The sequence below is a fragment of the Haliotis rufescens genome, unplaced genomic scaffold (genome assembly GCF_023055435.1).
Source record: "Haliotis rufescens isolate VD_foot unplaced genomic scaffold, xgHalRufe1.0.p SCAF_11, whole genome shotgun sequence".
Classification (NCBI taxonomy): domain Eukaryota; kingdom Metazoa; phylum Mollusca; class Gastropoda; order Lepetellida; family Haliotidae; genus Haliotis; species Haliotis rufescens.
In genome coordinates this window covers 1,652,419-1,666,214 of record NW_025963791.1, presented here as the reverse complement: position 1 = coordinate 1,666,214, position 13,796 = coordinate 1,652,419, and the positions used below count along the sequence as shown (strand labels likewise).

The 13,796-nt window shown below is 42.3% G+C and overlaps 1 protein-coding gene across 3 annotated transcripts in view; it reads right to left on the bottom strand.

The window, feature by feature from the left end:
* LOC124144572 (polycystin-1-like) overlaps positions 1-13,796 on the bottom strand; it is a 105,353-nt gene that overhangs the window by 44,187 nt on the left and 47,370 nt on the right. For all 3 annotated transcript variants that reach the window (XM_046514051.2, XM_046514052.2, XM_046514053.2), the window contains 8 exons: positions 9,735-9,869; positions 8,820-9,430; positions 7,546-7,828; positions 5,290-6,386; positions 3,018-3,273; positions 2,189-2,384; positions 662-1,311; positions 335-451 (listed from right to left, as the gene is read on the bottom strand). In XM_046514051.2, coding sequence (XP_046370007.2) covers positions 335-451; positions 662-1,311; positions 2,189-2,384; positions 3,018-3,273; positions 5,290-6,386; positions 7,546-7,828; positions 8,820-9,430; positions 9,735-9,869 — 3,345 coding nt within the window. The remainder of the gene's footprint in view (positions 1-334; positions 452-661; positions 1,312-2,188; positions 2,385-3,017; positions 3,274-5,289; positions 6,387-7,545; positions 7,829-8,819; positions 9,431-9,734; positions 9,870-13,796) is intronic.

The window sequence follows — 13,796 nt, the reverse complement described above, 5'->3', positions numbered from 1 at the left end:
ACTTGGCATGTTGTTAACTCAGTTAATGTCACTTGGGTGTTGTTCATGCAAAACTTACCACGTTGTTAACTCAGTCAATGTCACATTGTGTTGTTCGCGCAAAACTCACCATGTTGTTAACTCGGTCAATGTCGCTTGGTGTTGTTCATGCAAAACTCGGCACGTTGTTAACTTGGTCAATGTCACTAGGCGTTGCTTACATACAAAAATGGATTATCTTTGTGTGCAAACAGTCTTTTTCTCTTTTTGTGTTCAAAGTAGTAAGATATTTTGCTCAATTGTGATCTTTACACTGAAGTTGTTTGGTATATCTGTGACAGACATTGATGATTACCGGTATTGCTCCAGTTGTGCTTTCTCCACAGTAGTAGGAGTCAAAGTCATTGAAGTCCATCTCCTCCTCATCCGGGATCTCAATCTCAGTATCCTCAATGTCCATCTGTGAGATGTTCTGTCAAAACAGTTAAAACATAAATTTCATCACAAAGACAAGTCGACCTTATTTATCATGTTCTATCAGAATTCATTGTTTCCTTGCAGGATGAACAGAAAGCCTTATCATAAATGATATTACCTGTATAAGTAAGATTCAAAGTCAAATCCTAAATTCTTGTGTCAGTTATTAAGCAGAGGTCAAACAGTGAAAACAATCTCAACTTACTTTTGATCTGCTTGACTTGAACAGGAACACCAGCAGTATCGCCACAGGGAACACAACAACATTGGATACAAGGCCGATGACCACTTCCTCCCAGGAGAAGGAATAGTCCGCTCTGGCATCACTGCTTGTCTTGATGATTCCATACCAGATAGCGTTGACCATCATGAAGAACAAGATGACTGTCACACAGCAGGATGCCCGCTGGACACGGGTGAAGCGACTGTGGTCATGGCGATCCATCAGAGACATCCACAGATGTTTGTCAGCAAAACCGTGCGAAGCCGCCATCTTGAATGTATTGGAGAATGTTTGAATTGCAAGTTCATTGGCTGCCGGAATCTCTTTCTTCAGTAGTCCTGGTTCCATCTCAACTGACAGCCATGCGTTTCCTACAAAGTAATAAGTCCTGCCATGACCAAGGGTGCCATCACTGAGGTCCTTCACGATGACATGGCTGAGGTACCAGGAGGGGGACAGCCCTGTGTTGTCATGCCAGATCAGGATTTTCTTCAAATCCCCTAACCTGGTGTCATAGGCTATGAGAAATTTGTCAGTACAGTTGCGCTGGAAAGCAGCAGGTTTGGTCAGATGTCTCATCTCCCCTTTCCCGTCTTCACCATACAGCTTAATGCCAATGTGAGCTGTTGTGCCTGAAAATAATTCAAAGTCATAAAAGCACACTTCATCAACAATAAATTGAAAACATAGTATTGGAACATTGGGCCCTGTGCATCTGTACTGACCACCAAACAATAACGCACCTTGCCCTGAGTGTCGGACTTCCTCAGCAACTTTACAGCAGTAGCACAGAAGCCTGTACATGATCAAGTCTGGGCCCCACTTACCAATGAATAACAGCATGGGTAATGGTCTAGCTTTACATGGCATAGAGAAATATTATGTCAGTCTCCAAATGAAATTATAGGATTGACTGATGAGCAGATATCCTTAAGCACAGGAGCCCCCACGGTCAAACAAGCATGGGTTTGGGGGACCTATGTTAAAAGATAATCTCAATGGTGAGTCAAGCATGAGTGTTAGGGACCTATTCTGTACCAGAATCTCAATGGTGAGAGAAGAATTAGTACTGGGGACCTATTCTGTACCAGAATATCAATGGTGAGAGAATAATTAGTATGTGGGACCTATTCTGTACCAGAATCTCAATGGTGAGAAAAGAATTAGTACTGGGGACCTATTCTGTACCAGAATCTCAATGGTGAGAGAATAATTAGTATGTGGGACCTATTCTGTACCAGAATCTCAATGGTGAGAGAAGAATTAGTACTGGGGACCTATTCTGTACCAGAATATCAATGGTGAGAGTATAATTAGTACTGGGGACCTATTCTGTACCAGAATCTCAATGGTGAGAGAAGAATTAGTACTGGGGACCTATTCTGTACCAGAAAATCTAATGGTATGAGTTCTATATACACTGCCCTGCCGGTCACTGAGTTTAGGTGAAAAGTGGTTATTGCTAATCATTCCATTCATTCAATTGATTTATTCAGAGTAAACAAGCACCTGCTCCCATTTTGCGTCCAGTCACCACGGTCACCTCATATTTATAGAGGCCCATCTTGCCACAGAGGGGGATTCTGGTCACTCTCTGCAAATCCATACGATCCAACTTCCGGCAGATTAATACGACGACGAAGTAGACAAACAGGATGATACTGATAGCAATCATCACAACTGGATTTGTTGACAGGTCTAAATTCTGAAAATATTTTCATCATAGATTTCATTGATACATCCTCAAGCTTAAGTGAATACCGAGATTCAGTTTAACCATGATAACATCCAAGAATAAACCTAACCCTTCTCCACATGATGATGTATTTGATAAAGGTCTACATCCCCATCCTGAATCTCATGCAAGGACATTTGACTTGCAATCATTTTATAATGACTAAAAATATATTTTATTTATAATGCAGAATCTGAGGTTAACAATATTTTTCCTCATCAGTGTGTTAATGTTGCAAGTGCATTCACAACCATTTTTCAAAAAGGTTTCAATTTAAAACTTTTTTATGCAGTTTAAGACATTTTAAACTTTTTTATTATTATACAACAGAGATTTTAACTGTCATGGCTAATTTGTGTTGAATCAATGTTTTTTATACAAAAATCAACAAGTCATGGTTTTAAGAAAACTTCGGATTATTATCTATCAGTTTGCAACAAACATGGGCTGGAACTTTATGACAATGCAGACATGATTATGCTGTCAAAATGCAGTGACTGACATCATGCAATAATGTCATGTGCCTCCAGCAAACACTACACACATAAAATATATATTTAGTACAAAAATATCACTTTAACTAGAGAAGCAAGAAACACTCACCACCAAGTCTACGATGTTTATGGCGCTGGGTGGGACGAGCATGCTGCTGCCGAACGATGTCAGATGGTTGCATCGACATGCAGTACGGGTTGTGATTGACACATCCATCACCTGGCAGCCGTTGTTGTCCCAGTTCATGCTGTCGGTGTTGAAGAACTGGCAGCTGGAGAAGTAGATGGCGATGGAGATGTTGATGTCGTGGTAGGCATCCTCATTGTACACGCTGAGGGTGTAGTGTCTTTTCCTCTTGAAGGAACTGGTAGAAAGGGAGAGAGAGTCAGAGTCAGAGTTTGTAGATACTGCAGCATAAGTCTGGTTAAGTATCTTAATGTAGCTGTAATGCATTACTTTCTAAACAAGTTTTTCCTTCTATTGTTACCACACGTCAACAAACCACTACGTCTACCATGGTATTGCTACCACAAGTCAACCAACCACTACGTCTACCATGGTATTGTTACCACAAGTCAACCAACCACTACTTCTACCATGGTATTGTTACCACACGTCAACCAACCACTACGTCTACCATGGTATTGTTACCACACATCAACCAGCCTCTACTTCTACCATGGTATTGTTACCACACATCAACCAGCCACTACTTCTACCATGGTATTGTTACCACACGTCAACCAACCACTACTTCTACCATGGTATTGTTACCACACGTCAACCAACCACTACTTCTACCATGATATTGTTATCACAAGTCAACCAACCACTACTTCTACCATGGTATTGTTATAAGTCAACCAACCACTACTTCTACCATGGTATTGTTACCACAAGTCAACCAACCACTACTTCTACCATGATATTGTTACCACATGTCAACCAACCACTACTTCTACCATGATATTGTTATCAGAAGTCAACCAACCACTACTTCTACCATGGTATTGTTACCACAAGTCAACCAACCACTACTTCTACCATGATATTGTTACCACACGTCAACCAACCACTACTTCTACCATGGTATTGTTACCACAAGTCAACCAACCACCCTTTCTATGATGGTATTGTTACCAGAAGTCAACCAACCACCCTTTCTATGATGGTATTGTTACCACAAGTCAACCAACCACTACTTCTACCATGATATTGTAACCACAAGTCAACCAACCACCCTTTCTATGATGGTATTGTTACCACAAGTCAACCAACCACTACTTCTACCATGGTATTGTTACCACAAGTCAACCAACCACTACTTCTACCATGGTATTGTTACCACAAGTCAACCAACCACTATTCTACCATGGTATTGTTACCACAAGTCAACCAACCACCCTTTCTATGATGGTATTGTTACCACAAGTCAACCAACCACTACTTCTACCATGATATTGTTACCACAAGTCAACCAACCACCCTTTCTATGATGGTATTGTTACCACAAGTCAACCAACCACTACTTCTACCATGGTATTGTTACCACAAGTCAACCAACCACTACTTCTACCATGGTGTTGTTACCACAAGTCAACCAACCACTACTTCTACCATGGTATTGTTACCACAAGTCAACCAACCACCCTTTCTATGATGGTATTGTTACCACAAGTCAACCAACCACTACTTCTACCATGGTATTGTTACCACAAGTCAACCAACCACCCTTTCTATGATGGTATTGTTACCACAAGTCAACCAACCACTACTTCTACCATGGTATTGTTACCACAAGTCAACCAACCACTACTTCTACCATGGTATTGTTACCACAAGTCAACCAACCACTATTCTACCATGGTATTGTTACCACAAGTCAACCAACCACCCTTTCTATGATGGTATTGTTACCACAAGTCAACCAACCACCCTTTCTATGATGGTATTGTTACCAGAAGTCAACCAACCACCCTTTCTATAATGGTATTGTTACCACAAGTCCACCAACTATTTCTTCTGTCATGGCAGCCTTCAAGTGTCTTCAACTCAAATGTGTATGGTGCAAGGTCAAGGCTGTGATATTGTCTACCATTTGAGCTACCTTCAGTTTTCGAAAAGAATGGATTACTGGGAATTTGACAACAGCTTGGCTTCCAATAGTGGTGTGTTTTGATGGGTCAATTGACCCTTTTCGTCAGAAAATGTGGACCAGATGTCAGAAATATAGCCCTAGGGGCCCATTTAACTCACAAACATTGGGTCAATTTCTTCCATGGACCAAAGACCCAGGCCCTCTGTCCAAATGACACTGAAATAGACTTAAACACTGAGTAGTAAGTACAGAAACATTAACCCTGTAGGTATTTAGACTTACTCTGATGTTATGAAGAATGTGTAGTTGCGATGGTCGACCTTGTCAGCCATGTCTGATGTTGAGATCAGCTTATAGTCAGTGTATGTACTCTTGGTTGGGAGGAAGTTGTCCCCGAGATACACCTTCAGAGATCCTTGGGGAACCACCCCCTCCTCCTCATCAGTGGTGTTGGCTACAACGTCCATCCTCACCTGGATGTGGAGACCAGAGGCTCCGTCAGCTCCATTAGAGACGTCAAAGTTGACACGTTTGGCTTTGGAGCGTTTGACAGTGTCTGTGGTGTAGTCAAGGTTGGCTAATGGCTTGTAATAGATGCTGTCGAACAGGCTGCTGTTCTCAAGTGTCTGGGTTTTGTTGCTCTGGACAACATTCTCAAACATGAACATATTGATGTGTTTTGATTCTGGTAGTCCTTGGAGAGGGATGGCTTTTCCATTGTTGAACTTGAAGCTAAGGGAGGGAACTCTAGAGTTGACAGTCATGTTGTTAATGTACCCCCATGTGAAGGGGTTCTTTGACAACACAAACATTATCTGGAAGATTTCTTCTTCTTCGCCAATGATTCCTTGAAAAAGATTTGGGGGTAGATGAAATTCACACCCTTCTAGCTCAAGTGTAGACCAAATTTCCTTGACTTTTGACCTCTGACCATGAACTTCAATCCCACCAAGGTTGATCACCATTGAATCTTGCATCCACATTGTTGTCATTAGAATAGTGGTCATGATCTGTTCGGCGATCTCAAACGCACTTGGAACGACAGTTCGCCTATGTTTGACATCTGTGGCCGTGAAGGTAGGACTGTGGGAAGACATGACTTGTTCCAAGGCGGAGCTAATCTCGGGTCGCAGGTTAATGAAGCTTCTGTAGAAGTCGTGGATTGGATACGTCTCCCATCCAGACACAGCATCGGGGTTGTATACGCCGAGATTGACGGCCTCAATCAAATTGGAGATAGTTGCTAGAAGATGATGTGGCACAAAATCCTCCTGGTTCCGGCCCTGGAAAGCGTTGGCTTGCAGTACATTTGTAATGTTCTTCAGAGATTCAACAATCACAAGGTGACAAGATTCCGTCTGGTATTCATCAAAGTATTTCTGTAAATTAAACAACAAGGTCACTTGCTATGTCAAAATTGTATACAGTATGATACAATATTACACCTCTAAATAAAGAGACTGTAAACCCTCTTTTGGTACACAAGATTCTGGGATCTATTTAGATAGTATTCGGCACTCAGCAGGGTGGTATTGGGATGCAAATAGTTTCGTATTTGGTACACAGATGCAATGTTTTAAAAAATAGATAATGGTGTACAGAAACATTTCCTTTCTATATGTTATTTTTTCGATATTTTTCAGTAATTTAACTTTAAATCGCAACCTTTTCTCAATGCTTTTGAAATTTGAGTTTGAGTTAGATGATATTCGGGATTCAAGGGGGTGGGGGTTGGCTTCCTCAATATACCATAGTGAAGCATCAAAGTTTGGGGACATTGAATACAGAAAACGTATGATACTGCTTGAGACAAGTGGAGTGAGTATGGTTTTCCGCTGCTTTTAGCAATATTCCAGCAATATCACGGCAAGGTACACCAGAAATGGGCTTCACACAATGTACTCATGTCGGGAATCGAACCCAGGTCTTCAGCGTGACGAGCGAACACTTTAACCACTAGGCTACCCGACCGCCCCTGAGACAAGTGGAGCATGATATGAGACCACAGTGCCAATAAGGATTACCCCAAGTTCAAGTGTTCCACTGTAACAATAATCCTGTTTCCTAAAATGTCATGATCTTAAACGCAATTATCAAAAGTGATAAATGGAAAATACTTGCAATCAGATGTCAGAAGCTGAGCAGTGGTGGTATTATGGTTGACTTACTATTTTGGTTCTGAAGTAGATTACTGGATTTGTTTTGTTCAGACGGATAATGTTTAATGTGGTAAGGCAACAGGATCTGATGATGGTGATTACACTATGTGTTTGTCTCAGTCAGCAATGCACCAGCCATATGAAGGCAGCTTGTAAGTAAAGCAATTTTGTAGTTGATAGTAGATCAATGTCCCAAGCCAACAGGATACCATGACACACAATCTGACAAGTCAGAGTCTGATCAACTGATCCCCATTGCAGTGTTCACTAACTGCAACCACCTATTCTTTCCTTAACACAAACAGGGGAACCATAACCTTGATGCTTAAACTCACTGCCTGCTACTGAACAACCAGCATTGCCACTGGGCGTCACTCACCGTCAGCAGCTGGAGCAGATAGGCCACCTGCTGCACGTCCTCCAGGATTGTCACCGGGATGGTCATCAAGGTCATGGTGATGGCATCCCGGACGGTGGCTCGCTTCTCCTTGGACAAGATGCTAGGCATGACGTCAGATTCGTGGTTCAGCTCCTGACTCAGGGCTATGATGTATGGCAGCAACAGTGATGGCTTGTTTTGTTTGATCAGGGCTGGCAGTGCTGACTGAGCCTGCTCAAAAATGTAGTCGGTCATGTTGGCCGGGGTCCTCACAGTGACGCTGCTGCAGAGAGATATGGGCACTGAGGGGTGAGTAGACCTACATTTAGTCCCAGAATAAAGTTACCTCATTTAAAAATATACATCAACAAAATAAAAAACATATAATCCAAATGGAGACCAGAACAATGCCTTGAGCTTAGGCAATCTAGACTTGACCAATCATTCTAGACTTGAGCTGGACTCCCTTTCTAATTTATTCTCTAGGGTCTTGGAGACAGACTAAGGGGGTGAGGTGAGGTATTTGTATCTGTCCTAAAACTAAAATGATACTAATCTCAGAACTCCAGTTCTCCATCACAATGACACTGACACTACCAGGACCATTCCAGTTATGGTACAAAACAAAGGAATAAATATGATATACAGCACTCTCATGAAATAACCATTTGGAGATAACAATACTATGTTTTCAATGTAGATCTAGGTTATTTCTACACTTAACCATGCTACATGGGGCATTCAATAAGTTTTTTAATTATTCTAAAATGCATACTGACAATAACTGAGAAAGATGTACTTTTCTTCCAACATTAACTTCCACAGTGATGTGTTTGTCAAATCAGTTGTTTTAGCAAAAGGTTTTTGTCATTTGATATCTCTAACTAATCAGAATCAAGTAATCTCCAAATTCAAGGTAATATCTTTCATAAATATATGAATAAATAGCTGGGTAAGGGGTTAAATTTAGATTTTCAAAATGGCTGCCACAACCAGATTGGAATCCTGTGAGCAGCCTTCAATATCACCACTGATAAAACAATGTACATATCTTGATCACATGTGGTGACGTCAGTCAATCTATTGTTAGAACAATATCAATATAAAAACTACTGTGATGTTGAAAACAATGGATAACGTCATCTTTAACTACATGATATCAGGTTGCTATGGGTGGCTTCCTGCTATGAACAAGACCACAATGCCATAATGTGAATTACTGAAAACAATTTCACGGATATCTGTGCCATAATCGGTAATATAACCATAGTTACCCTGCCGTTGTGGATGTATAAGCCCCCTCATTGTCAATGACCTGCACCTCCAAGGTCACTTTGTCCGACCCGGGGAAAGATGCCAGGTAAAAAGTCAGATCCCTGTTGACGCCGTAGCACACCTGATACGTTTCCATGCTGCTGGTTCCTTTGGCAATCACCTTGTAGAAGAGCTGTGCTGTGTTGTCACTGTCTGACCAGCCCGAGCAACTGACCTTCACCTTGTTCGCAAGGGTCTGGACAGTTGTTGGCATTACCGTGCAGGTCCCTCCAGACGGGGGCTTGTTACCATGGAGCTTCAAACTGCTGGATCCAGTCCTGCTGACTAATCTAAAGCTTTTGCTGACAGTGACCGTGTAATCAGATCCCACTGGAATCACCCCTTGTTTGATCACGAGGTTGGGTCCATGGAGTGTTGTCAGTGTCTGGGAATCTGTCAGAGGATGGAGTTTTCCATCCACGTTGAGGATCCAGGTGTAGTTGGCATCAGTTTGGCAGTTGGAACACTGTGAGCTGAGTACCAACTGTTGATAGGCGTTGATGGACCCGGATTCAGAACAACTGAGACACTTGATGCTCAAGGACGGCACTGCCTCAGGGACTACACTGATCTGGATCAGCAAGAACCAACTTTCATCACATGTCCAAACTGGATAAACATTCAGCAAAACATTCTTTTGAAGATCTTGAAGTGAATCATGATTTGGCAATAGAAAGATGACATAGTCAATAAAATGGTAACTTTTAACAAACAGAACTTCTTAAAACATTCCTAAAACATTTCTACAACACATTCCTGATTCAAACAAGCACTATGTCATGCCCTTAGTTTAGTCAGACTTACTTCTAATCCTACCAGCCCAACCACTACTCACTTCTCACCTTAAGAGTTTAAGGGATAAGAAAACGTTTTACCATCTGTGATGTTGTTGCTGTTCTCCCAGAAGTAGCATCTGTGACAGTCAAGTCTAGTGTGTATTCGCCAGAAGAAAAGTTGCTCAGAAAGTTAGAGTCCTCACTATTTATCCAGGGGCATGGTTCTGATGTAGTCTGTAAATTAATTGTGTCTGGAATACAGTTTCCACAGAGTACAGAGATTCTGACATTAAACTTGAGTGAATAAAGACATAGAAACTACTTCTGACATTTTGTTTCTTGAACAGAACACAATAAACATATACAGCCTTAAGTAAGGACTACCAGGGTAGCAAGACAAAACCACAGTAAACGTTTTCCTACTTTTGGCCAAAGTGAAACATGTCACAGGGAAACTATAGCCAAGATTAAGCCCGTCGAAGGGAAACTATGGGCTAGATTAAACCTGTCACAGGGAAACTATGGCCAAGATTAAACCTGTCACAGGGAAACTATTGGCTAGATTAAACCTGTACTAGGGAAACTATGGGCTAAATTAAGCCTGTCACAGGGAAACTATGGGCTAGCTTAAGACTGTCACAGGGAAACTATGGGCTAGATTAAGCCTGTCACAGGGAAACTATGGGCCAGATTAAGCCTGTCACAGGGAAACTATGGTCAAGATTAAACCTGTCACAGGGAAACTATGGGCTAGATTAAGCCTGTCACAGGGAAACTATGGTCAAGATTAAACCTGTCACAGGGAAACTATTGGCTAGATTAAACCTGTCATAGGGAAACTATGGGCTAGATTAAACCTGTCACAGGGAAACTATGGGCTAGATTAAGCCTGTCACAGGGAAACTATGGGCTAGATTAAACCTGTCACAGGGAAACTATGGCCAAGATTAAACCTGTCACAGGGAAACTATGGCCAAGGTTAAACCTGTCACAGGGAAAATATGGCCAAGATTAAACTTGTCACAGGGAAACTATGGCCAAGATTAAACCTGTCACGGGGAAACTATGGGCTAGATTACCCGGTAAGCCTGTCACAGGGAAACTATGGCCTAGATTAAACCTGTCACAGGGAAACTATGGCCAAGATTAACCTGTCACAGGGAAACTATGGCCAAGAATAAACCTGTCACATGGAAACTATGGGCTAGACTAAGCCTGTCACAGGGAAACTACTGGCTAGATTAAGCCTGTCACAGGGAAACAATGGGCTAGATTACCCGGTAAGCGTGTCACAGGGAAACTATTGGCTAGATTAAACCTGTCACAGGGAAACTATGGGCTAGATTAAACCTGTCACAGGGAAACTATGGCCAAGATTAAACCTGTTACAGTGAAACTAAGGGCTAGATTAAACCTGTCACAGGGAAACTATGGCCAAGATTAAACCCGTCATAGGGAAGGTATGGCCAAGATTAAACCTGTCACAGGGAAACTATGGGCTAGATTAAGCCTGTCACAGGGAAACTATGGTCAAGATTAAACCTGTCACAGGGAAACTATTGGCTAGATTAAACCTGTCATAGGGAAACTATGGGCTAGATTAAACCTGTCACAGGGAAACTATGGGCTAGATTAAGCCTGTCACAGGGAAACTATGGGCTAGATTAAACCTGTCACAGGGAAACTATGGCCAAGATTAAACCTGTCACAGGGAAACTATGGCCAAGATTAAACCTGTCACAGGGAAAATATGGCCAAGATTAAACTTGTCACAGGGAAACTATGGCCAAGATTAAACCTGTCACGGGGAAACTATGGGCTAGATTACCCGGTAAGCCTGTCACAGGGAAACTATGGCCTAGATTAAACCTGTCACAGGGAAACTATGGCCAAGATTAAACCTGTCACAGGGAAACTATGGCCAAGAATAAACCTGTCACATGGAAACTATGGGCTAGACTAAGCCTGTCACAGGGAAACTACTGGCTAGATTAAGCCTGTCACAGGGAAACAATGGGCTAGATTACCCGGTAAGCGTGTCACAGGGAAACTATTGGCTAGATTAAACCTGTCACAGGGAAACTATGGGCTAGATTAAACCTGTCACAGGGAAACTATGGCCAAGATTAAACCTGTTACAGTGAAACTAAGGGCTAGATTAAACCTGTCACAGGGAAACTATGGCCAAGATTAAACCCGTCATAGGGAAGGTATGGCCAAGATTAAACCTGTCACAGGGAAACTATGGGCTAGATTAAGCCTGTCACAGGGAAACTATGGTCAAGATTAAACCTGTCACAGGGAAACTATTGGCTAGATTAAACCTGTCATAGGGAAACTATGGGCTAGATTAAACCTGTCACAGGGAAACTATGGGCTAGATTAAGCCTGTCACAGGGAAACTATGGGCTAGATTAAACCTGTCACAGGGAAACTATGGCCAAGATTAAACCTGTCACAGGGAAACTATGGCCAAGGTTAAACCTGTCACAGGGAAAATATGGCCAAGATTAAACTTGTCACAGGGAAACTATGGCCAAGATTAAACCTGTCACGGGGAAACTATGGGCTAGATTACCCGGTAAGCCTGTCACAGGGAAACTATGGCCTAAATTAAACCTGTCACAGGGAAACTATGGCCAAGATTAAACCTGTCACAGGGAAACTATGGCCAAGAATAAACCTGTCACATGGAAACTATGGGCTAGACTAAGCCTGTCACAGGGAAACTACTGGCTAGATTAAGCCTGTCACAGGGAAACAATGGGCTAGATTACCCGGTAAGCGTGTCACAGGGAAACTATTGGCTAGATTAAACCTGTCACAGGGAAACTATGGGCTAGATTAAACCTGTCACAGGGAAACTATGGCCAAGATTAAACCTGTTACAGTGAAACTAAGGGCTAGATTAAACCTGTCACAGGGAAACTATGGCCAAGATTAAACCCGTCATAGGGAAGGTATGGTCAAGATTAAACCTGTCACAGGGAAACTATGGCCAAGATTAAACCTCTCACAGGGAAACTATGGCCAAGATTAAACCCTTCATAGGGAAGGTATGGTTAAGATTAAACCTGTCACAGGGAAACTATTGGCTAGATTAAGCCTGTCACAGGGAAACTATGGGCTAGATTAAGCCTGTCACAGGGAAACTATGGGCTAGATTAAGCCTGTTACAGGGAAACTATGGGCTAGATTAAACCTGTCACAGGGAAACTATGGCCAAGATTAAACCTGTCACAGGGAAACTATGGGCTAGATTAAGCCTGTCACAGGGAAACTATGGCCAAGATTAAACCTGTCACAGGGAAACTATGGGCTAGATTAAACCTGTCACAGGGAAACTATGGGCTAGATTAAACCTGTCACAGGGAAACTATGGCCAAGGTTAAACCTGTCATAGGGAAACTATGGGCTAGATTAAGCCTGTCACAGGGAAACTATTGCCAAGATTAAACCAGTCATAGGGAAGGTATGGTCAAGATTAAACCTGTCACAGGGAAACTATGGCCAAGATTAAACCTGTCACAGGGAAACTATGGGCTAGATTAAGCCTGTCACAGGGAAACTATGGCCAAGATTAAAACTGTCACATGGAAACTATGGGCTAGAATGAGCCTGTCACAGGGAAACTATGGGCTAGATTAAGCCTGACACAGGGAAACTATGGCCAAGATTAAACCTGTCATAGGGAAACTATGGCCAAGATAAAACCTGTCAGAGGGAAACTATGGGCTAGATTACCCGGTAAGCCTGTCACAGGGAAACTATGGCCTAGATTAAGCCTGTCACAGGGAAACTATGGCCAAGATTAAACCTGTCATAGGGAAACTATGGCCAAGATTAAACCTGTCACAGGGAAACTATGGGCTAGATTACCCGGTAAGCCTGTCACAGGGAAACTATGGCCTAGATTAAGCCTGTTACAGGGAAGGTATGGTCAAGATGAAACTTGTCACAGGGAAACTATGGGCTAGATTAAACCTGTCACAGGGAAATTATGGGCTAGATTAAGCCTGTCACAGGGAAACTATGGCCAAGTTAAACCTGTCATAGGGAAGGTATGGTCAAGATTAAACATGTCACAGGGAAACTATTGGCTAGATTAAACCTGTCACAGGGAAACTATGGCCAAGATTAAGCCCGTCATAGGGAAGGTAT